This window comes from Pituophis catenifer, unplaced genomic scaffold (assembly GCF_029215685.1).
Source record: "Pituophis catenifer annectens isolate HBS135680 unplaced genomic scaffold, rPitCat1.0.hap2 SCAF_2, whole genome shotgun sequence".
In the NCBI taxonomy this organism is placed as follows: domain Eukaryota; kingdom Metazoa; phylum Chordata; class Lepidosauria; order Squamata; family Colubridae; genus Pituophis; species Pituophis catenifer.
The window spans coordinates 149,872,367-149,897,958 of record NW_027256882.1 but is presented as its reverse complement, the minus strand read 5'-3'; the positions used below and the strand labels follow the sequence as shown (position 1 = coordinate 149,897,958).

The 25,592-nt window shown below is 36.5% G+C and overlaps 1 protein-coding gene across 6 annotated transcripts in view; it reads left to right on the top strand.

Moving 5' to 3' along the window:
* The first annotated feature begins 6,265 nt into the window (after positions 1–6,265).
* The window catches only part of RHOT1 (ras homolog family member T1), a 56,139-nt gene continuing 36,812 nt past the window's right edge, over positions 6,266–25,592 (top strand). For 2 of the 6 annotated variants that reach the window (XR_011600026.1, XM_070937779.1), the window contains exons 1-8: positions 6,267–6,449; positions 13,682–13,740; positions 14,877–14,958; positions 18,867–18,910; positions 21,541–21,594; positions 23,053–23,105; positions 24,091–24,199; positions 25,450–25,551. Coding sequence is in view for 5 of the 6 variants with exons in the window: in XM_070937779.1 (XP_070793880.1) it covers positions 6,413–6,449; positions 13,682–13,740; positions 14,877–14,958; positions 18,867–18,910; positions 21,541–21,594; positions 23,053–23,105; positions 24,091–24,199; positions 25,450–25,551 (540 nt within the window). In the remaining variant the exon portion in view is untranslated. Of the gene's footprint in view, positions 6,450–6,519; positions 6,657–13,681; positions 13,741–14,876; positions 14,959–18,866; positions 18,911–21,540; positions 21,595–23,052; positions 23,106–24,090; positions 24,200–25,449; positions 25,552–25,592 lie in introns of those variants that run through there. The other 4 variants (XM_070937781.1, XM_070937778.1, XM_070937776.1 and 1 more) reach the window with 3 other exon arrangements.

The window sequence follows — 25,592 nt, the reverse complement described above, 5'->3', positions numbered from 1 at the left end:
CCATCCTATATTGCACCCCATACATCCTCTCTCGCCTATCCTGCACTTTTGAAACACTCTGTACATCCTTGAGTCATATTGCAAGCCCACACATCCTACCTGATAAGCACCCTCACATTCTTCCCAACCAGCATCACACCTCCATGAACGTTCCCCATAGTGCCTCATACATCCCTGCTCAGCTGACTCTCACTGTACCCCTGCATGCTCTTATTCAGTACCCCATGTCCCCACACACCTTTTCCAAGCTGGCATACCCCCACACACCCTCTCCAACCTGCACAGCACCCCTCACACGCTCCCTCCTTCCCTCATCCAGAAAAAAACCCACTTATTTTCCTGCTGGCCTGGGACTTGCAACTTCCTGTTGGATTCCCTACTGACTTTGGTTGTAGGAAGCCAGCAAGAAGTTGCCTCACCTAACAATCATGGGATACAGTTGACAACAGCAACCAGGACTACAGGGATGCTGTTGCCTTTATGACTACATTGCTTAGTGATGAAAATTCAGATCCCAATTGTTATCATAAGTGGAGGACTTCCTATTGTACATTCAAATGACTTTATCCTTGTAGTACTAGTATCATGGGGCTTACTTGGTAAACAGTTATCTATGAAAATGGGTGGAAAAATCAGGCAGTTCGATGTCACTTAAATTTTACACCTAATATGTATGTGGTATTACTACTAGATCTGTACTATGTAGTATGCAGTATAGTCTAGATTTTAATACTTTACAATCTTACACTTCCAGTAATTTATGAAATGTCACCAATTTTCTCAAATTACTTTCAGTGCTGTATTCACTACAGTTTCCTGTCCTTTTGAAAGAACAATAACCTCAGGTAAGGGGTCAGCAGGTAATCCAATAATTAAAGTTCTCCAGCTATCAGTTCTAGTTTTTAATCACAACTTACTTGAGAATCCATAAAACATAGTTTTGAAGGTAATAAAATATTAGAGAGACTAAGGATCTCCTCTAATCATGAAGTTCAGAGACTAATTTTTCCTATTATTTACATTCAACCAAGGTACTGTTTAGGATTGAGAGGGGTTCTACGTGTGCCATCTGATGAAAATCAGAATAGAAGCATTATGATAAAAAAACAATGTTGGGGATATTGAGCAGATGTAGCACTATATATTTGCAAATGAATATACTTCAGAGCAGGGTGGATAAAAATCAATGATTTTTTTTAAAAAAATCGACTCGATTTAAATCAAATCCACCCTGCTTCAAAGTCAATTATTTCAGAGTATAGGAAGAGTTATTAAAGTACTTTTAGAATAAACGGACCCACAACTTGATAACAATGACAAAAGGAAAAATTAGAAAAGTAAAAATAACAAATTTCTGGAAGAACCCTCACATGGAGTACTTTGTTCAGTCCTGTAACTCATAGATCAAGAAATTCAGGAAGAACTTTTAGGGGAATAGAGATGGATGTGAATCGGGGGCGGGTTTCAAAACCTGTCACTACCGGTTTGCTTGTAGGCGTGCGTGGTCTCCTGCACATGCGCAGAAGCATCCGAGCAGGTGGGCGGAGCCTCCCGCCGACGCCACTACCGGTTCGCCCGATACAGGGTGAACCGGTAGCAACCCACCGATGTGAATAAATAAAACAATATTATGTCCCTTGTTTTATTTAATTTCATCCTGTTTTCTCTGCATAGTATATTTCAAAGTAGCCAGCTTACAAACATATTTTTGCTTGATCAGTAAAATTATTTAGTTATAATTTATTTGTATATGTTTTTACAAATATGTGTTTAATAACCACTTTCCAGCAATAAAACCTGGGTTCTTTATACTGCACTGTGTGATAATGTGGTTTGTTTTATTTTGGCTTAGTTAAATTGTATGAATTTACTGTGGTTTGTAAATCATAGTTTAATATTCTACTGCATTTTGTGAAACCAACCCTTGGGGGCTTATTCAACAAACTGGGCTTAGCAATACCAGTATGTATGATTTGGAAATTCAACCAGATGTCATATGTGATGAATGTGACAGCTATTAATTACCTATTTGGGAAAAGCAAGTTTAAATGATTCATTTTTAAAGGCCTGCACTGAAAATATAAGGTGGTCATTGGTTGGTTGGGGTCCACTATGCCCCTAAATGGAAGTTAAGTCCAAAATATAAAACAATATCAGGGATTTTAAAAAGTTCCCCTTAATAGCTTGATGGCAGCTTAAGAACATAAAATGATGAAGAATATAAAAATAATGGAATCCTTCAAATAGAGAAAGTCCCCTTTAAATCCTTGATAGAAGTTATCACTTTTATGAGAAAGAAATCCCATTCATAAGAAAATGTCTCAAATAATGTTTTCAACACCAATTCATCCAGGCATTGATAAAATTATGTAGAAACATTAGAACTGATTAAATTACCCACCAGACTGTCTTAAGTTCCCCTTCTCTTTGTCAGCTTCCTTGTGAAACTGAGAAACTACAGACATGCAGCAGAAAACTCTTGACAATAATAGGATTGGGAAAATTTCACTATCTTTTACACTACAGCAAATGTAATCTTATACCAAACAAAACAAATGTAATCAACCAAATATAAACACTAACCTTGTGAAAGAAATAACATATAATGACACATTGTAAAACAACAGAGAAACATTTTGTATAAAGATCTGAGCTAGGTTTTTCTTGGAGCTTGGCTTGATTTAGACTCCTGTCCCAAGTATGAGGGTCTCTATTTCTGCAGAAATATTCTGTTGAAAGTTGCCTTCCTGGCTTATTGGTCATTAATGATGGGAAAACAGAACCCAGCTGAGGCTTAGGCTAACATCCCAAAACCCAATCTTGCAAGATCTCTGGTATTTTTGCATTTAATCTTAATTGTTTTAATGGCTTAAAATGATTTAATGGTTTAAGAGAATTTTAAAAAACATTTTGATGCCTGCAACAAAATATGAACTCACTCAGGGATGCTCCCTTCTTAAAAGAGTTATTAACAAGCATAAGCAAAATTTAAAAAAAACATAAAGGAGTTCTATAACAGAAGAAATGAAAAAAACCTGCTCTTCTACTCTTTGATAGCTATTTTGAGAGCAAGACACCTAATAATCAGTGAAAGGACTTCTTAAGTAACCTGGTTTTAATGCTCTTCTGTCCTAGAAGCTGATTCTCCCCTTTTGGGGGCATCCATCAGTCTCCTTTGATTTTTTTTTTAACTAAAACTTTTTTTAAATTAAAGTCAACTTGGATGGGATTCCCAGCAGGCCAGAGGATAAGTCTCTATGGACAATATATTGCTCTCTGCTTTAAATTTTATCTGAAATGGACAATAATCTGTCTATAAAAAGTTATTGCTGATTTTTTTTTTATTTTTATTTTTTTGCTAAACTTGAAACTGAACACAACTTGGTGTTCAGTATGCTGTGCTAATCTGTGTTGATCTTAATCCTGAGATCTGGCCATGTTTTGGCATCCTGATAGTTTGAGACTAGGATGAAGCTGCCATACCTAAAAATTAAGCAGGCACTTAATAAGCAGGACAAAAGCCAAGAAGAAAATCCCTTCAGGAGATAGATAAGATCCCATCAACCGCTACCAGAATTATCAATGAAGATTCTCATTCATCCAGATAGAGTTGTCTGGAAGTTGAATCATAGCACCTGGACTTCTTTTCTTTCCCTGTTGGCTTGAAACATTTTGCTGTTTATCCAAGTAGCTTCTTCAGCGGATGACCTTTAGTGGCTGTTTGACTACTATCCAAGCTAATAGCAATTGATTTCCACAATTTCCATGAATTGGCCCAAAACATGAATTGGCCCAATTGGCTTTGAAATCAGCCAAATTGGTAGCCAGCACCAGAGCTTGTGGTACTGAATCCCAAAACTGAATTACAGGAAGTTCTCAATTTATGATCATACTGGAGCCTGCCCACTATAGTTGTAAATCATAATGGCCATACAGTGGGTCATCATTTGACCCAATTTTGCAATCTTTTTTGCAGTATTTTGTTAAACAAATGCCACAGTTGTTAAATGCACCAGTTTTGCTGAAAACTGAAAGTACATTTCTGAGATTCACTTGGCTATTCCACTAGTCATGTCTAATGCCAGATAATTTATAAATACTTAAAGTGAGAATAGAACCCCGGGGAATCACAGTAGTTACATCCATTGTGAGAAATGTCTATTTACACCTACTGTTTATTTTTTAGTCAAAAAAATTGTTTTTCCACAAGAAGATCTGTCATTTTATTCTATGACTGTTGAACTTACTGAGAAGTCTTTGATGAGGGACTTTATCAAAGGCCTTTTGAAAATCTAAGTAGATGATGTCTATTGCATCCACATTTTTATTAACATTCTCAAAACACCTACACTTACTGAAACTATGTTGAATATCCTTCAACAACGCCTCTGACATTTTATCTTTAATAGCACTTCACATCTTAACAGAAGTTAAGGTTACAGGCATATAATTTCCACGAACTCAGGAGCTCCTAAAAATTTGAGTTTATCCTCTCCATATAACCAAATTTCAAAATACTGTAAATAGGTAAGTCCAGATTGGTAAATTTAGGGGATGTTATTTATAATGGACATTCTTCCATTAAATGACCTGACTTTTAAAAAGAACTCATTCAAGTCTTACAGATCTGCCATCAGGATTGCAATATGATTGATATGATCAAAGGCAGACCAAAAGAAGAAAGAGCATCATCTGCTTAAACACATAATTTTGCAGTTATAAATTGAGATTTTTTCCAAATTAGTTTTGGGATAATGTACTAGGCAAATACATATTTCCATCTTTCAACATCTTGTTTTGAGATACATAATTGAAAGAACAAGGCTATTTAGATACTTTGAGAAATCAAAGTGATTTAGAGAACCTTACTTGAAAGCTGTAATGGATTTTACAGGAAAACTCCCTAACTTGGAAGCTAAAATAAATAGTACCCAGGTTCTTGTTCTCTTTTTTTGCACCAGTGAGTTTCATGCACCAATGGATTTATGTCTGCTTATTTCGGTGGCTTTGTGCTAGTTTTCCTCCATCAAAGAGGTTAGAACTTTCAGTCAATGATTGACAGTTACCTGGTTGACTTTTATGTACCCATGCCATAATCACAACAAAGATATCAAGCCAATAAATTACATCCGCGGTAGATAAAAACTTTTTCGACACAAGATTTTAACACTAGTGAAGTTAACAAAAGCCAGAGATGCTCTTCCTCGGGGTTTATGTTGTACAATAATCGCAGTAGTTGTAACTCTTAGAAAAATTGAATCTTTTATATATATATATATATATATTTAATTTTCTTTTAATACAAAACATTCCATCATTCATTAAACTGTGTCATCTGGGTACAATTTTTTTGTCTCATAACAGTTAAAGCTTACCACCATATTCATTATTTATATCTACTCTTAGTTTAATATTAATACTTAATACTTAACATATCTATTATCATAACATTTCTCTTCTTAATTTATTTAACTTTACTATCCATTACTTTCATATTTATTCTCTAATGATTGATAAAATAAATCCCATATATTATAATAATCAGATTCTTTCCAATTGCAAGTGTTAATCTTATTCATTTCTGCACATTGCAGTATTTTCTTAATCACACTAGAAAATTGGATTCTGTAGGGCAGCATAGACATTTCAAAGCCAGATGAAATTAAAATGAACGTTCAACACACATCTCTTACACCATGCAACAAATACCTCCAGCGATACAAAGTATAAATCTATCGCCAGCTCTCCAGAAACCCATTTCTCCCAATCAGTTATACCAGGTGTATATTGTAGCCCTAAATACTTGCATGTTACTTTCGTATTATTTTCCAAATTAAATTAAATTACAATTACAGAAGAAGAAGAAAAAAAACCCCAAGGCGCTTCTGTGCTCCTGAACGTATGTTTTTTTTTTTTTTTTTTTAATTAAACTCTAGCATGCGCATGGGTTACACTTCCGGTTTGCTCCCCATTCGTACGATCAGGAAACGCCGATGGGCTCCTGCCGAGCGCTCATAGGGCAACCTGGAAGAGAGAGAGGGAGGGAGAGAGAGAGAGAGAAAGAAAGAGAGCGCGCTTTCCCTGCCGTTGAAGGGCTGCGAATTTAGCTCCGGAAGTTCAAAGCCGCCAGTCCTTTCTAGCCTCCTGTCTATGGTCGGCGGAGGGAAAGGTTGCGAACGGGCGCTTGCGGTGGGGGGGGCGGCCGCGCGAGGGAGTAAGCAAGCGCGCGCCGGCTGTTGGAGGCGGGACGGCACGAGCGGGTCGAGCGTAGTAGGCCGTGGCTCTTCCCTCCTCCCTCTCCCTCCCTCCCCCTCCCCACACACACACACACACACACACACCGCCTTGGCCGAAGCCCTGATGTGAGCCGGATCGCCGGATCGCCGGACCCAGAAGGCGGAGGCAGAGCACGATGAAGAAGGACGTGAGGATCCTGCTGGTGGGAGAACGTGAGTGAGGGAAGGGAAGGGAAAGGGAAAGGGAAGGAGCGGCTGGGAAGGTCAGCATTGGAGAGGGGATGGGGGAAGGGGACTGGGCCGGAGAGACGGGAAGCCGGCTCGCCCCGCTGAATGAGCCAGGTGGGGGCAAGAGGGTCTTTGGCTGGCTTTGAGCTTCAAGGGGCGGAGGACAGGAAGAGTCGATGTTTGCGAAAGGAGGTGAGATCACGCGTGTGTCTTGCCTTCCTTTTTTACTGGGACGGACGGAGGTGTGTGCGGGGGTTTCGGGTGGACTTGGCCGAAAGGTGGCTGGGGAGAAGGAGAAAAGTGTTGGGGCGGAGAACCAGGTGCGGGGATTTAGGCGAAAGTAGGAGAGGGAAAGGACAGCCGGATATTAGAAAGCAAGAAGAAAACAGAGGATTAAGGGATGCAGTAATGGGATTTTATAGGACCTTGGGGTGGGGGGTGGGGGGGGGAGAGAAACAGGCTGAAGAAGAGGGGGGAACTAGTTTTAGGAGATGCAGAAATTTGAGATTTGAAATTTCAGAGCAAAACTGAAGGGATAAAGGTATATTCTGTAAATGTATTTTTATCTCAGTGGAAAACGGAACTCTTTGGGTATAAATTTGCTCTAAAATACACTTATTAGGACACCTGCCGAGGAGGGCATACACTAGGTAATCTCATCCAAACTCTATTTTGATGGGCACTCAGAAACTGGTTTATTTTAATTTTTGGGCTTGCCCATTCCTTGGAGGACAGATATGTGCAAGTTAATTTAATCTTTTCACCTGGAAAAGGTGCTTTTCTTTCCTTTCCATCTTTTGTCAGGGCCAGCTCATCTTCTGCTTTTATATTTTGGATCAAAGCTGTTGTTTTTTTTTTATACAGTAGCAAGTTGCTGTCACAAGGGCACCAGCTGTCCTTCCTCAAAATAAGACTCACAAAGTTTCCTCTGCCCCCCCCCCCCAAACCCAGCTGCTCTTGCTCTTGCTAGTTTTTCATTGATTATTTAAACATAACCTTACTGGAGATCTGGGCCTAAGGCTTTTTGACTCATCTTGGTTCTAAATATGGATTTCAAAACAGGGTTTTGGACAAGTATGTCCAAACTACTGTATGCTCCCTCAGCAGATGTCCTAATAATGTATTTTACAGCAAAATGATTATATACAGAGTTCTATTTTCAACTGAGAAAATATATTTGCTGAAAGTATGCTCCTACGTAAGTAAACTGACAGGGCACCTCAGAAATATATTCGATTCCAGATCTTTTGACTTATAAATTGTTCAATCCCTGACTACTGGTCATTCTGTTTGGGGTTTATCGATGTTATAGTGCAAAATATCTGGCATTCACAAGGCTACAGTTAATTCAGATCTAGCTACTTACTTAACTGCTCCATCTCTTTGATAATCTGTCCTCTGGCATGCACATTATGCTTGGCTATTAAGTGTTCTGTACTGTATATGGAATACAGACTATTAGGTCCGTAATTTAAATATGTGGCATGCTACTTATAGGCTGAAGTCTTTGTGAATGCATATTCATTACAGAATGAGCAGCAACCTAATTTGTGTAACAAGTTGGGGAAGATTTATTTTCTGATGAGTGTGTCATTAAATGTGCTTTTTTGGGTTGTATGTTAACGAAGAATGATGTGTGAATAGTGTCAGAAAATAGATGACTGGCTGCTACCCTAATACTGTGTAAAGTTACCAAGATTGCTCTGAATGTTAATGACTGATGTCTTGTGAATCCAGCAATTATGAATTATTGTTTAAATTTGATTGAGGGATTAATTAATTAAAATAGTTTTGATTGATTTGCTATATTTAGAATAGTTCAAGAATTGAGAGTTTGGACTTTTCCTTAAAGCTCTGTTAATGGCCTTGATGAGATTTTGGGTGGGAATTGAGAATAATTCTGTTGTGCTTATTTTCTCTTTTGACCCCATCATTTTTTCTTTTAAATTACTTAGAAGACTGTTGCATATGTACCTGCCAGATACTGTGAAATATTTATAAATCAGAAGGAGGTCCTGTTCTCCAAACCAATGTTTTTTTTTTCAGGATAGCAACCTGATGCAACCCAGAGATTTTGATCTCGTACAATTATATTTTTTGCTACTAGCCACTATAGGGAGACTGATGGGAGATAAAGTCCAAAACCTCCAGAGGGCATTAGGTCATTTATTTGGGTATGCAGGGTGACATAGTCTTGCACTGAGAATTTACACATATTTAGCTATTAGTTCATTTGTGTTTAGTTTGAATTTCCAGGTCAATGGTGTTAAAAATAATATGTGAGAATTCAGCCATGGAGAGAGTGTTTTATCTTCTTGGAAGATTTAAATAAAGAATGATTTGTTTAAGAGATTATTATCCTGTCTCCTGTCTTGTTGGTTGGTTGTGGGACCTTGAAAAATGTTTCCTAAAAGCAAGGATTGGGATTTTCATCGTAAAAGCCATAGATAGGGTGGCATTTTGAACTACTTGACTATTCATTTTATGCAGATTGCAAACAACTTTTAAAATCAGAAAAGCTGGTCATGGGCAGCCTGCTGACAATAAAGTACAATTTGAGACAAAGTGTGTTGTCCTCAAATCAAATCCAAATACATATCTTCTCCTACAATTCTGTTGATTAGACAATAGATCAGACATTGCTATCTGACTAAACATGAAGAACCTAAATTTAAAACCATCTGAATGTAGGCTGCAAGTGGAATTCTCAAGGACTCTGTGGGTGTGTTTGTGTTTGTATGTGCTTGCCTTGGAGTCAGTGTTGACTCCTGGTGATTGTCTGGACAGATTCCTGCAGTTTTCTTGGCAAGATTGCAGAAATAGTTTGCTATTGCTTTCTTCCTAGGGCTGAAATAGAATGACTGGCCCAAGACCACCCAGCTGATTTTGTATCTAAATCGGGACTAGAATTCATGTTCTCCTGGGTTCTGTCCCAGTGACTTAACCACAACACCAAATTGGCTCTCTCAGAGGGAGTTTTAGCTGCTGGGAACAGTACTGTCAGAAATGCTTCATGTTAGTACATGTGGTTCATACATGTGACAAGGCTGTTGCTGCTCAGAAGATTGGTCTGAGACCAAAATCTTCAAGCTGTCCTTTAGCTGTGCTGTGATTTATCTAGTGACTGTTGAAATTGGGAGCCTAAATTTAGAAAATAGAATTCTTATTTAGGGAAATGATGTTTGCCAGGGGCAAAAAAAATCTAAGACATTATTTGACAGGAGTAGGGTCATACATACTTATCTTTAGATTGTATTATTTAATTTTTACCATATAGTCTGAAAAAAATATTTTTTTAAAACTTGCATTCTGACATTGTTATAGAACTGTGTCCTGTTAGAGCCAAATTAGTTTCATAACTTTCCATAGCATAGTTTGATTCTAGAAAAACTGGTTTGTTTCACTGCAATTGACAGGTATAAATCTTGATGTAATTTTTTTTTATGATTCCCATAATATGTAGTGCATAATTCCTCTCTTCCCAAGTCCTTTCATATCAACATCAGTTTTTTATTTAGGAGACTGACAATTCTGGAAATATTTTGAGCTGAAATTGTTTTGGAATGTTTCCAGAATGATCAGAACTGTATTGGAATGTAGAGGATCTTTTTTATTTGAAATACTTTGCACACCACTAATTTAAATGTTCCTGAGTGCATTCCTTGCCATATTCCATAAGTTCAGTATAAAATTTAAACATAGCAGTGAAGGATCACACATTGAGAGATACAGAGAGTAGTCTGCTAATATACAGGTAGTCCTTGACTTACAACAGTTCATTTAGTGACCGTTCAAAGTTACGACACTGAAAAAAGTGACTTATGACCATTTTTCACACTTATGACTGTTGCAGCATCCCCATGGTCACGTGATCAAAACTCAGGCGCTTGGCAACTGACTCATATTTATGACTTGCTGTGTCCCAAGGTCATGTGATCAACTTTTGCAACCTTTTGACAAGCAAAATCAATGGGGAAGCCAGATTTACTTAACAACCATGTTTCTAATTTATCAACTGCAGTGAGTCACTCAACAAATGTGGCAAGAAAAATAATAAGTGTGGCAGGAAAGGTCGTAAAATGGGATAAAACTCACTTAAATATCTCACTTAACAACAGAAACGAGGGACTCAATTGTGGTCGTAGACTGAGGACTACCTGTAATTATCAATGTTTTAAGATTCAGGCATGAAAAGATATTAGAAATATACCAATTGTTAAACTATATTTTTAGTTGTGTGCTATGACGCATTTGAAGTTTACTTGTGTGGGCAACTCACGTTTTTTGAAAACAGAATTAGGACATGAGCTACTTTCTGCAAATACCGTGCTTCAATTTCAGCAACATTACAGCCAGTTTAACATTTTGGAAAGCTAAAACATCTCACTGTAAACCTTTGCATAACAGAGCCTTTGGACAATTTTTAATAATTTTTATTAAAGCTGTGAAGTGTGGAAAGCTAAATCACACCCTTTCTGAACAAGTGCCTTACTACCATAGAAAAATACTGTTTGATGATATTAAAGTCCTTTGGATTGATATGTGGTGGTAGTTGCACCCATGTCTACAGATGTATACATTAATGTGTCTCTAAATTTACATTTCTAAAGCAATTGTACAATTTTCATTTGGTGAAAATTCTCAACAGAACATTACAAATCCATAATTTTTAAAACATAGCAAAGTTGTGCCCATTTATGTTTGTTGATTACAAATTACTGGGTAAATTTAAAGCAAAAGAATGATGTGTCTGGTGATAGCGGAACAAATGTTAATGGAAGATTGACTACTCCTTCTGCAGTTGCCTCAAATTTGGGACTGTTTTCACGTATGGGCTTACATATACACCACATAAAGATGTGTCTTTATATGCAGTAAATAGGAACTAAAATTCTGCTTTTCCACAAAGCAGTTTCCATAATGTTTTTGTCTTATGCCACAAAAAGTCATTAATAACCTGAACATTACAATAGAAATGTCTACTTATTGGGTTTTTATTGGTTGATTTTATCCAGGCTGATATATGAACAGAAAGTAAAGGAAATTTTTAAAAAGAAAGGAAAATTATTCTAATCCACTCTTCACAGGCAAAAAGACATGCTCCTTTTCTTTGTGATTTTGGATAATAAAAAGTAAGCTTGCATTGCCAAGCTCAGTCAAGATATTATCATTATTAATTTTTTATAATCAAATCAAACATGAAAAAAGATGTCCATATCTCCTAGGGAACTATATGCCCATCTGCAAGAAGATTCAGTGCTCTACCAGTTTTAAGAGTATTAATAGCACTTTTATTTCTGATAGCAAGATTCAACAAGACCTAACTTTAGGAAACTCACAGTCATTTGAATATCCTGCTTGGCCAACAATCATTTTGCATGAAGTCATTATGCTCATTCAGTTCTTCCTGTCAGACAAAGACTTTAAAAGGCTTTTTAAAAAAAATCTTCTAAAGCTGCAGCATCAAAAGTTTTCTTGGGTCAGAAAGAAGTTAGCTAGCTTTCTCCTATTCTTTCTTACTTGATTGACATAGAATATGTATGTCATTCTGTTCCATTGAAATGACAGTTTTTGGTTTAAATGACAATGTCACATGATATCCACCAGTTGTTTCATAGTTAAATACAGATAGTCCTTGACTTACAACTACAATTGAGCTCAAAATTGCTGTTGCTAAGCGAAACATTTGTTAAGTGAGTTTTGCCCCATTTTACAACTTTCCTTGACACAATTGTTAAGTGAATCATTGCAGTTGTTAAGTTAGTAATTGTTAAGTGAATCTAGTTTCCCCATTGGTTCTGCTTGTTGGAAGTTCGCAAAAGGTGATCACATGACCCTGGGACACTGCAGTCACCATAAAAATGAGTCAGTTGCCAAGCATCTGAATTTTGATCATGTGACTATGGGGATGCTGCAATGGTCATAAGTGTGAAAAATGATAAGTCACTTTTTTCAATGCCATTGTAACTTCAAACAGTCATTAAATGAATGGTTGTAAATCAGGGACTACTTGTAGTGAGAATTCTGGGCCATTATTTGTGGTGTTTCTTCCGACACTTCTTAATTTATTCTCAGTCTGAGTTATATAGTAAATACAATTTACTTTTCATTCAAAAATAATATTGGTATAACTCTAAGCCCTGTTTCCGCAGCACACGTAACCTATCCAGCTACTAAACTAATCAGATTTCATTAGAAATGAAAGTAGAGCATAATCACAAAAAGTGGGCCAAAAGTTTCCATTTTGGAATTACATGTGACCCGGACCCCTTTTCCATCAATTCCATGAGCCTTGAACTGATTCCTAGCTTTTTCCTGATGGAGCTGCCAGCAGCAAGCATTGTTGGGCTACTACAGCAAGCTAATATTATTCATTTGTGTGTATTTATATCACAACTATTAGATGTAATTAATTTGACTCGGTGCAACACTAGGTATGATTTCCGGCTATGTTTGACCACCTGGAATTTAGTTGAGTAGATCAGTTGATCTGGTTATGATCAATTTCCCAGATATTCTAACCAATCCACAACTGACCTAGTTAACCGTATTGTAGAAAGAAAGTCACAATCAATTGCTATCCTGGTATGTAGCAATCCAGTAGTCTTCAAAAGCGTTGATCAGTGCAGTAATTTGACGAAGTCTTGTTTATTAAATTGAACCCCAGAATTCTTTATTATGAGGATGTTGTAGTTTTAATCTTGTTTGGAAAGGAGTTGTTGTATATCAGGAGTCCCCAACCCTCTGGACCATGGACCAGTACCAGTCTGTGTCCTGTTAGGAACTGAGCTGCACAAGTGAGTGAAGCTTCGTCAACGTATGTGTGGGATCTAGGTAGTGTGCAAAACCATCTCTCCTTCCCCCTCCAGTCAGTGAAAAATTGTTTTCCACAGAACCGGTCCCTGGTACCAAAAAGGTTGGGGACCACTGCTGTATATTCATGCAAATATATTTTTGTCCTATTAGCTGACCTATATTAAGATTTTCTTTTTAAAAAGTGAGAAAGTTTGTAAAACTCACCTATTGATTGTACTTGTCATTTCAATAGGTCTTTTTTTTTAGAAGGGTTTGCCTACAGTTTTATTGCTGTATTACTGGTTAGCAGTACTATTGCTGGTACTAACTCTGACACCATCCCTCACCCCCCCCCACCCCCACCCCGGCCACGAATTACCTATGGAAATCCTTCAGGAATGTTCATCTTCTTAATTTCACAGCCAGAGTTGGGAAGACATCACTTATCATGTCTCTTGTCAGTGAAGAATTTCCTGAAGAGGTAAGTTTTCATGACACTTGATTTTAAAAAAATCCTTGTGAAATTAAATTTCAATTTACTGGACTTTGACGTAACAGATTACACATACAGTGGACAGCATTCTGCTGTGAGTTACATTTGCTAATGATGTTTGATGCAAATTACAATACATCATTGCCATCATCTGTAAAGGATATCTTTACATAAATTGTATAGTATATAATTGTAAATTATATAAAATCACAATAATTGCATACTTGTCAATATGTGTCCCCTGGTTAATCTATTCATGTTTCACTATACTTTTAAAGCCCTTAATAGAAATACAAAAACTCCAAAAGCATAAGCTTAGAGTCTAATATAAGTATTTGCTTCTAAAAGTATGTATTTTATGCTCTTTTTTCTAGATACACAAAAGAGTGATTTCTTTATAAGCTTTCAAAAATTTATGAAATTATGTAAAGAAATTTGCAAGTTTAATATGTACAAGTTATTTAACAGTTTAACCACTAGAATATATTGCTGCCATTTCTATTTGTAGTTGATATTATGAATAACAAAGTTTCCCACAGTATAACAATATATTTCTGATCATTAGTATACAAGATTTTATTGCCATAATTTCCATTAGGCTAAAATATGCCAGTATATGAGACTGACTACTGTGATGAATGACTTGATAAAAATCATTGAACATCTGAGAATGGAATGGAGAGCTCTAAGAGTTCCATTGTTATCCATTATGTTCTGTGAAAAAAAATCAATAATAAGGAATATAGTGTTCTAGCTGTTTGCTATCATTTCATATCAAACCACATTAGTCATGGGATTCATTGATTAGAAAGTTGTGTAGCAGAAGTACTTGGAATTGTTAGAAATAGCAATTTATGTAGCAGTCATGAAATGACTTTGGAACAAACTAGATTTTTTTATGGTAAGAAATGCGCAATGTTGAATTTCCGTAATGGAGACTGGCGAAATCAAATAAGATGGCAAATGGTAAAAGCTTGTATTACTAAACTGGGTTTGTAGTTTCTTGCTTAAAGGGGGGGTGCATCATAGATAATTGGTCAGTTTCTGCTATTTCATGTTACAAACATTGCAATTTATGTAATAATTGAGCATTTAACTAAGATTTCTGCTTTTCATACGCCAAGGTTCCTCCACGAGCTGAAGAAATCACTATCCCAGCTGATGTTACTCCAGAAAGAGTGCCAACCCATATAGTGGATTATTCAGGTAATGCCTCTGTTTTTATAAATTAAAAAAGAGACATACATTATGGTTTGGCTGCTCTGGGAATGGAGGCATCGAAGAACAATTCCCTGCTTAGGCAGGAAACCCTACACCACTTCAGACAAATGGTTATCCAACATCTTCTTAAAAACTTCCAGTGTTGGAGCATTTACAACTTCTGGAGGCAGGTTGTTCCACTGATTAATTGTTCTAACTGACAGGAAATTTCATCTTAGTTCAAGGTTGCTTCTCTTGATTAGTTTCCACCCATTGCTTCCTGTCCTGCCCTCAGGTGCTTTGGAGACTAGCTTGACTCGCTCTTCTTTGTGGCAGCCCCTGAGATATTGGAACACTGCTATCATGTCATCCTTAGTCCTTTTCATTAAACTAAACATACCCAGTTCCTGCAACCATTTTTCATATGTTTTAGCCCCCAGTCCCCTAATCATCTTTGTTGCTCTTCTCTGCACTCTTTCTAGAGCCTCATCATCTTTTTTACATTGTGGTGATCAAAACTGGATGCAGTATTCCAAGGCATTATGTAGTGGTATTAACATTCATGTGAACTTGATTCTATCCCTCTGTTTATGCAGCCTAGAACTGTGTTGGCTTTTTTGGCAGCTGCTGCCCACTGCTGACACATATTTAAATGGTTGTCCTCTAGGACTCCAAGATCCCTCTCACAGTTACTACTATTGAGCAAAGTACCACATAACTGTACCTGTGCATTTTGTTTTTCTTGCCTAAATGTAGAACCTTACTTTTTTCACCCTTGAATTTCATTTTGTTAGATAGCGCCCAATGTTCAAGTCTGTCAAGATCAGGGGTGAAATGTAAAATTTGTTACTACCGGTTCTGTGAGCGTGGCTTGGTGGTGGTGGGGTAATGTGACTGGGTGGGCGTGGCCAACTTTTTTTTTTTTAACTTTTCAAAGCATTTTTTCGGCGGAAGAAATTGTAGAAAAAATGCTTTGAAAAGTAAAAAAAAAAAAGCCTCTGATGATCGTGCGGCTCAGCTGGGCATGGGATGGGGGGGTGTACAGGGATTTTTGCTTCTGGTTCTCCGAACCACCCACCGCCATCGCTACTGGATTGGGCGATCCAGTCCGAAGCATTTCACCCCTGGTCAAGATCCTTCTGTATCTTAAGCCTATCTTCTGGAGTTTTGGCTATTCCTGCCAGCTTGGTGTCATCTGCAAATTTGATGAGTTCCCCATCTATCTCTTCATCCAAATCATTGATGAAGATGTTGAAGAGTACTGGGCCTAAAACAGAGCCTTGGGGTACTCCACTGCATACTTCCCTCCATGTAGATGCAGTTCCATTGAGGACTACACGTTGAGTGCGGTTAGTCAGCCAGTTACAAATCCATCTGGTGGCGATACTGTTTAACCCACATTTTTCTACTTTATATGGTAGTAGGTTATGGACTACTTTGTCAAATGTCTTATTAAAGTCCAAGTAAATTATATCGACAGCATTCCTCTAGTCCACTAATTTTGTCACTTTGTCAAAGAATGCAATAAGATTAATTTGGCATGATCTGTTTTTGACAGGCCAGGGTTATAAGGTCTACTTCTGTTAAATGGACCCATTTCCTCTGACATTTTCCCAACAGAGCCAGTATTTTCTGGCAGCATTCTAGGTGTCATGAAGCAGATGAAATGGGGATATATATATTTTTAGATAGGAAGATCATGGAGAAGATGCATGGCAGCTGAATTATGAAATAACTATAAAATGGCCAGGTGTCAACCTGTCATCTGTTTGTAACTATAAAGCACTAGGTATTTAGGATTCTAATATAGGGAATTTAGAGTCCACCCAATGTAAAGCAAACCTAGAATTGCCTATTATAATAATCTGCATCCATATGATGAAAGTGGTGCTTCATACATTTTGTTCAATATTGATAAATATTCTCTACTTTTTAGTCTGGAGAAACATCCAAATTAATATCAATATATCCATTTAGGATACTACTTGGCATGAAGAGAAATCCCAGCTTGTTTCTTTAATCTTACATATGTGCATTGCCATACAGCATATCAGTGCACTTCAGAATTTTTCTTGAAAACTGAGATACTGAATTGAAAATTGGAAAGTATAAAGGTTGTCCTTGACTTAACAACCATTTGTTTAGTGGCCATTTGAAGTTACAATGCCATTGAAAAAAGTGACTTATGACTGGTTTTCATACTTATGGCTGTTGCAGCATCCCCATTGACATGTGATGAAAATTCAGGCACTTGGCAACTAGCATGTATTTTTGACAGTTGAAGTGTCCTGGGGTCATGTGATCACCATTTGTAACCATCCCAGCCGGCTTCCGACAAGCAAAGTCAATGGGAGAAGCTGGAAAAGTCAATGGGGGAAGCACTACTTTACCAAACATCACTTTCTTAGAAGTGACCTTGTATTTTTTTTTCTATTAAATTCATTTATAAGATGTAGTAAACGCAGAACGTCCCCATTTGTCAAATTATTTTTAAGATTAGAGGCAAGAAAATACCTTGGTAGAAGTTCATTTGTTATCCTCACTCTGATAATTCTTTATTGCGACATTTTGTTATAAAACCTTGGTTTTACGGCACTTGATTTAACAGATTTTACATTTAGCACGCAACATTTTAATCCAGACTTCACCCCAATTTAGCAGACAGTCTAACCTCATTTAGTGGATAAGTCTCCTAGATCTGAATTCAGTGCAGATATAATTTACTTTATTACATAATTTTGCTTGTTATGTCACTTATGTTATGTTACGTTGTGCAAGTGATACACATTGAAATATAAAGGGCATTCACATTTAACAAATATTACCTCCTCCTCAAGCTTTTACTGTATTCCCTATTCTCTTTTTTATTATTTCCCATTTTATCTAATTTTACTTGGGAGACTGGAAAATAATTTATTTACTTATTTATTTATTTATTTACAAATATTTATATGCCGCCCTTCTCCCAAAGGACTCAGGGCGGCAAACACAGGTTAAAAAACATACAATAATAAAGGAAAATCCTAATTAAAAACCAATTAAAACAGGGACAAATAAATAATAAAACCCAAGAATCAGAATTGATCAAGGACTGTCTTACGTTGCACAATCAAAAGAATAATTTATGACATTATTTTTCCAATACATTGAACCTTCATCTTGAAATTCTCTGGCTCTAGAATGCTAGTGTTTGTATAGTCAAAATGAGATCAGCCAAAGACAAGAACTTCCTAGCTGGCTTTTAAATAGGTTGATAGAAAGTACAAATAGAATAGCAGATCATATGGCTTGGGAATGTGCTTGGTGACAGAAAGTTAGAATAGTATGTGGAAATTTATTTATTTTATATCCCAACTTGTGTGCAAATGCTTAGGGCAATGTGTAATGGAGCATCTTGAAAATCAATTGTTAACGATGAATATAGCATTCCAAACTGTAATATTTTATTGCAGATTTAATGTGATTTTAATCTATAGCAACATGTCTATGGTTTTATGTATATTCAGAGTTATTTTCAAAAGCAATTGCCAAGTGAGTGACCAAACACTTTGCTTTGCAGTCCTGGGGAGCATCTACTTACAGTTGATACAGTATACTGTAACCTGTAGAATTAGGTATTTTTAGCAAATGAAGGTGCAGAAATTGCTAAAAACATTAAAATATATGTTTGAAGAGAGAAAAGGCACATTTTAATGCTGTAGTGAACAAATACATTCTGTTGTATTCTTGTTTTACTTCTTTGCAAATGCTACAAAGTGCAAAATAAAAAAGAATTTGTGCTTAAGGTAATGCCTTTTCAACCAAAAGTCTGATTAAGAGTGGCAAACATTTTGTCTCTTACTATTTAAGTGTACTTACTGGCCTTTCTTTGATCATTTAGTTCAGTAATATTTGTGACATTCTATTCAATGCAGAATATGAGCAAAGCGATGAACAGCTTCATCGTGAAATATCTCAGGTGAGTGGAATGTGTCTTCTGTCCTGAAATAGTTGTGATTTACCTGTTTTGTGTAACTTGGTTCTTGGGTGAATTTCTTTCCACAAGAAAAGCCAGAATCATTCTGATTATTATGAAATGATTGTGTGATAAAAAGTACTACCTCTCCTTACACATGTGAGCTGGGTTCACTACCAAACCTACCCATTGCCCACCTCATCCACCCTTATATGTGAACTAATTAAAGTACCCTTATAGTGAAATATTCCCAACAAGCAGGATTGACCCTGAGTGCTGACAGGAAAAAATCAGACAGGAACCAGAGGCCCAGTAAACCAAATGGTTTATATTTATCTCATCTAAACTTTAGTATAGCTGACATGCTACCTAGTAATACAGGATAAATAAAGAGAAGGCCTTCCAGATGGGATTTTCAGAAGCATTCCAGTATCATGCTGTAATTTACACTGGGTCTGCCTTTTTCTTTGTCTTGTCTTTGAAATATAGTAGGTCAAAGATATATAAGCTCTGATTCTGTTTTTGCCCAAGGCTACTTTGTAAGCTGCAAGTGCTGTGCTGGAAGCCCAGTGAACACAGGTTTTTTTGTTTTTTTGCAGGCTTAATACATTTATGTTGCAGCTTCAAAGTGCTTTGGTTGCTTTAAAGGAGCCAGGTTTTCGACACCTGGCAAATCATCATTTAAAAGACATGATTAATCTGAGTCCTGATGTAGGAATGAGGAAAGCCTGTACCATTATAAATTTCTCCTCGGGCTATAAAACATCCTCACTCTCCATTCTTCCCATTAGACTGTCAGTTGAAATGTCTTAACTGAAATGGATGTTTAGTAAAGTATATCCTTACAGCTGTGTGGTTGTCAAGAACAGGCCCAGGTTTTCAAAGTCCTGCATGCCAAAATGGTGAGGGGGAAAAACTTAAGCAAAAACATTTTCTATAAATTTGTTTAGAAATTTTTACATGGCCATCAATTTTAAATACCTAACCCTAGGTTTCTAACAACAATTCACCAAAAATATACAATAAAATTTCAAAACACAAATACAAACTAAGTTAAAAATAACCATAATACCATAGCCTGAACAAACTCACAATGCAGCTGTATATCTACGATGGGCACAACTAACATCCCAGCAACTGAGGGAAGACCCAGGTCCTTCTAGAACACCTGGAATGTTGGGATATTTCTGATCTTGAGGAAATTATTATGCATGACAGGCACTACAACAGAATGGGCGCGTCTCCTACGTCCCATCAGATGACGTTTAATAGGTGGGACTTGGAGCACGGCCACTTTATCAGATCAGATTGGAAAACTGAAACCTTTGGGGAGGTGCAGTTCCACAAGTCCTTTAATTCTGTGCCATGCAAGGCTTTGAAGGAAATAACTACCTTATTTTTCGGACTATAAGACACACCGGTGTATAAGACGCACCAAGATTTCGAAGAGGTAAGGAAGAAAAAAAAAGTTTTTGCCCTCCCTAGCCCCCAGGAGCATTCTGCAGGCCTCCCAAACCCTCTATGCGCCCCATTTTTGTGAAAAATGGGCCCATTATTCACCTGTTTTTTGCAAAAACTGCATTTTTGCCCTCCCCAGCCCACAGGAGCACTCTGCAGGCCTCCCAAAGCCTTTGCACGCCCTGTTTTTGTGAAAAACGGGACAGTTTTTCGCAAAAACAGGATGTGCGGGGCGGGGCTTCGGGAGGCCGAAAATGGCTGTATTCAGTGTATAAGACGCATCAACATTTCCACCGTCTTTTAGGAGGGAAAAAAGTGTGTCTTATACTCCGAAAAGTATGGTACAGTGAATTATATCCAGAATTGTACCAGGGCCCAGTGTAGCACCCATAATAGCAGGGAAATACAGGAATAATACAAACTGCATCCAATGCACTCAGAATTGGATATGCTGCTGCATATGGATCAGTTGAAGCTTCTGGACATTTTTCAAGGATATCACTGTAGAAAATATTGCAGTAATCCAATTGGGAAGTGACTAAGGCATGAGTGATCACTGGCAGCCTTTCTTGGACTAGAATGGGCGTACAAGATGATTTAAAAATAAACGAATGGATCTTTGTCTTGATTTGATGAATAATGAGCAGACTTCCTCTTATGGACTGAAATTTTTCAATCTAACCTCCAAACACTCATCTCATGGAACAACGAAAGAATAAGATAGGGAAAAGATGGAGAAGAAATGCCTTTTGCACAAGCAGAAGAGTTTATGTTGAAATAATAGGCTGCTTTTTTCAGATGCTGAAACTTTTACTGATAAATTTTGATGGGAAAGTCGGTGAATTTGTTTGTGAATATAGTTCTCTTTGAAGCATATGATTCCACATCCTCGCAAATCCATTTATGATTTTTCTAATCTTCACCAGACAAACACCAAACTAGATTCACCAAATTACATTCAAGTTTCAATTTTTAAAAATAGATGTATGTATTTGTATTTGTATTCTTTATGCCCACAGTACAAAACCTACCAGCAAATTGCTAGTTCACAATTATAATATCTCATATTTATTGAATATCAGAAGAAACTATCAAATGGCTTTTCATAATGTCTTTTAAGATATTTGCTAGGAAAACCTTACAGTTATAAACCATTTGCTTCTTCTTTGTCCTAGGCAAATGTAATTTGCATAGTATATGCAGTTAACAACAAGAATTCAATTGATAAGGTATGAGGAAAGCACTTTTTATTTTGTCCAGATATTATAACATATTTCTTGACCTTGAATATGTTTGCTTTGCCATTTTGAAAGATGTGATGAATTTTCTATCAATCCAAATGGATCTTTTCTTATTTAGTCCTAAAAGGTGTGGCAGAATTGCTTTGTTTTCTTAATAGGCGAAGTGTGGCCCTTTCACTTGCAATCGTCTAATGAAAAGGCATACCTTGCTGTTTTTTAAATTTAACATATTGAATGATCCAAATGAAAAAACTAGGGATCACATCTTTAAAAGAATTTAAATAAAGTTTAAATGCCATGGAATACAATTTTTTCAGTTTGAGTAGAACAGACTATATCGTATGTAGCTTATGATTGAATTGTGGAGTCCTTGATGCTCTCTGAGTTTGGTTATTTGTTTCCAGATGTTTCATTACCCTATTAGGTAACATCATCAATGCTAACATCAAGGCCAGTGTGAGGTTTGGTCCCTTTATACACACAGTAATTTGCCCTGCCAGTGTTGATGGTGACATAGTTCCTTGATTAGACATTGTTTTCTGCTTGATTGTCTGAATGTCTTGATTAATCCCTGCTTATCTGGATATTGGCTGTTGGAAAGTAATGTGTCCTGGGTTTTTTTGGTCTCCTTAGCTTTTAGTTGTCTCTATTAAATGGTGTGCAAATATGGTTTATTTCTATGTGTCTATTAATGGCTGATTATCTGAATTCCCTAGCATTTTTGAATTTGGCTGAACACCAAGCAAACCAGAGAAACAAGAAAAACACTGAAGGAGCTACTAAGGAGAAAACTACATTCCCACCAATACTGGCAGAGCAAGCTAATGTATATAAACAGGGAGCAAATCCCACACTCATTAGCATGATGATGTTATCTAGTTGGATAATGAAACATCTGCAGCAAACAGTGAATCTTAAGAGAGCACCAAGAACTCCAGAGTGTTTTTAGTTTCTTTGATGCAATCTTCTGATATTTCTTTTAGAATAACTTATCTATATTATTAGTGTGGATATATTAATATTTAGACATGGAATAAAAAAGTAGTTTGAATTCAGTGGATGTTGCATGAGGTAATTGTGTTAGAATCTGGGGAAAATGATTGTACTATTAGTGGATATCAGTGAGGACAACGTGCAGTTCCTATATAGCAGATTATGTATTTTCTGGGCATATAGTTATGCTAAATGGGGGTTTTGTTTTATTTTTACCCACTTCATTTGACACTAGAATTTATCACTTCACAATTATTAGTGAAGGAAAGCAAACTTAATTTTTGTAACTGCATAAGGATTACCTTGTACTGCCTATTTGTTCAAACCCACTGCATTTTTACTCTTCTTCAAATGAATTTAAGCATTCAGAAAACTATTAGCAAAATAGAAATATATACTGGAGTGAACGGTGTATCTTAACTTTTAAAAGTGAATATTGATTTATTGCTTTAGGTAACAAGCCGATGGATCCCTCTCATCAATGAAAGAACAGACAAAGACAGCAGGTGCACATTAAGATCTGTTTTAAGCTCAAATAGTGAAATATTAAATATTATTGAGATTGAGACTCCAATTATAATTACATTTTAGAGGAAGATTATTGATAAGCTCAAAGTACATTTCCTGAGCTTTTCATTAGCTTGCCTGCTACTGTACTGTTGGGAATTGCTTAGATTTCTGGAATTGAAGTTTAAAAAATAACTGTATTTATTTTATGTTAGATTTATATCTAGCTTTTCATCCAGGAGTTTTAAGTAGTGTACCTAGCATTCTCCTATAATTTTCCTCACAACCATAAAACTGTGAAGTTGATTAGGCTGAGAAAGAATGACCCAGAGTTATCCAGTGAGCTTCCATGGTTATGGGAGGACTTTAATTCAGCTCTCCAGTCTAATCCAACAGCACTAATAATCATTATGCTCCACTGGCTGTGATAGTTTGCACATTGTTTGAAAACAGTATGGGAATTTGGGTAATTCAGTGAAAAAAATATATATATCTAATCCAGGTGAACTGTGATTTTCATGTAAGGGAAAACCACTCCTCATATTTTAATGAACAAATGTATTGTGCATAATTAACTTAGATTAACATAATTTTTATCCTAGTCATGTTTGTTTTTCGAAATGTATTTCTTGCTGTGGTAGTGAAAGATTCAAACCAGCCATATAACCAATTTGTTAGTTAAAACTATTGTGTTTTATGGCCAAAGAAACCAGAATTTTCAATTTCACATATTTATTTATTTATTGGCTGTCCATTTTATCACAGGGTAACTCTGGCCAGCTTACGGTATTAAAAGGATAAAACTACACGTGGTTGATTTGAGAGATGTTCCTATCACTTCAGAAATTATCTCCCCTTACTATGGTATAATATTGGGGCTAGAATTTGAATACCAATTTGAACAGCAAATAATAGTTTTTCTTGCTGTATGCTTATGAGCTATCTAATATTTTTCAGTGTGAGAACTTCTAATTTCTTCTTCAGGCTTCCGCTTATATTGGTTGGAAACAAGTCAGACCTGGTTGAGTACAGTAGCATGGAAACCATCCTTCCCATCATGAACCAGTACACAGAGATTGAAACTTGTGTAGAGGTATTAAAAAACCATGTTTGTGGGTATTCATAGTTATTTCATGGAAATCAGAATTCTAGTTTTAAATAAATCTAGGATTGCAGTAGTAGAGGGAAGCACCTGCTGTACCAGCTGGGGGAATAAGGGATTGTTGGGAGGTTGTGTCACTCCTGTCCTAGAAAATACCAAGAGAACAGCTTGGCTTTGGCTACAGGTAGTCCTTGACTTACAACAGTTCATTTAGTGACAGTGCAAATTTATGATGACACTGAAAAAAGTGACTTATGACCATTTTTCACAGTTATGACCTTTGCAGCATCCTGATGATCATATGATCAAAATTCAGATGCTTGGCAATTGGTTTATATTTATGACAGTTACAGTGTCCCAAGTCATGTGATCCCCTTTTGCAACCTTCTGACAAGCAAAGTCAATGGGGAAGCCAGATTCACTTCACAACTAATCAACTGCAGTGATTCACTTAACAAGTGTGGTGAGAAAGGTTTTAAAATAGGGCAACACTCACTTAACAAATGTCTCACTTAACTACAGAAATTTTGGGCTCAGTTGTGATCGTAAGTCGAGGACTACCTGTATTGATCAGAAAAAGGGGCAGATACAGGGAGCTCCTTTTTCCCAGAATGAGTACTGCTTTGGCTAGTAGTTTTTTCATGGAGTATTGAATTGTGTAGAAGTACATTCTGTTTTCTGTACAAATCAGTTGAACTGAGTTTTACTTTTTTATCACTAGCAGCAGCAAAAAAAGAAATCTGTTCACAAGTGAATACAAATACCATTTTTACTGGCTATTCCTTTTTTTTTTAATGTCTTTCTAGATTGTAAATCAGGAGGTTTTTTTAAAACGTAAGCTGCTTTGGGGAAGAGTATTTATTTGGAAATTAGATTAAAATATAATTAAAAGAAATAGTAATGTAACTGGTTTTACTGCCCAGGTATTCTGAAATTATTTTCCATTTTAATTAATTTCAAGGATTTGCATCTAAAAATAAAATTGAAGCAGCTAAAAATAAAAATACAACTTTGCATATGGCAAAATGAGGTCAAGATAACAGTAGGCTTCAGAACTAAAACTTTAAGCACTAAATGAGATAAAAAATTGTCATTTGATATTGTAGAAAAAATCACTATTCCATAAGCAGAATATGCAAATGCTTGGGTGAATAGATTTTCAAATCCATAGCTACATATTAAGCCTTTTTCTTCCATTTTGTGGTAAAGGTTTCAAAACTGTTCTCAATTGTTTTTTCTAGTGCTCAGCAAAGAATTTGAAGAACATATCTGAATTGTTTTATTATGCACAGAAAGCAGTTTTACACCCTACAGGGCCACTCTATTGTCCAGAGGAAAAAGAGGTATATTGATACTTTTCTGCTATAAAATCCATCTCTGTCAA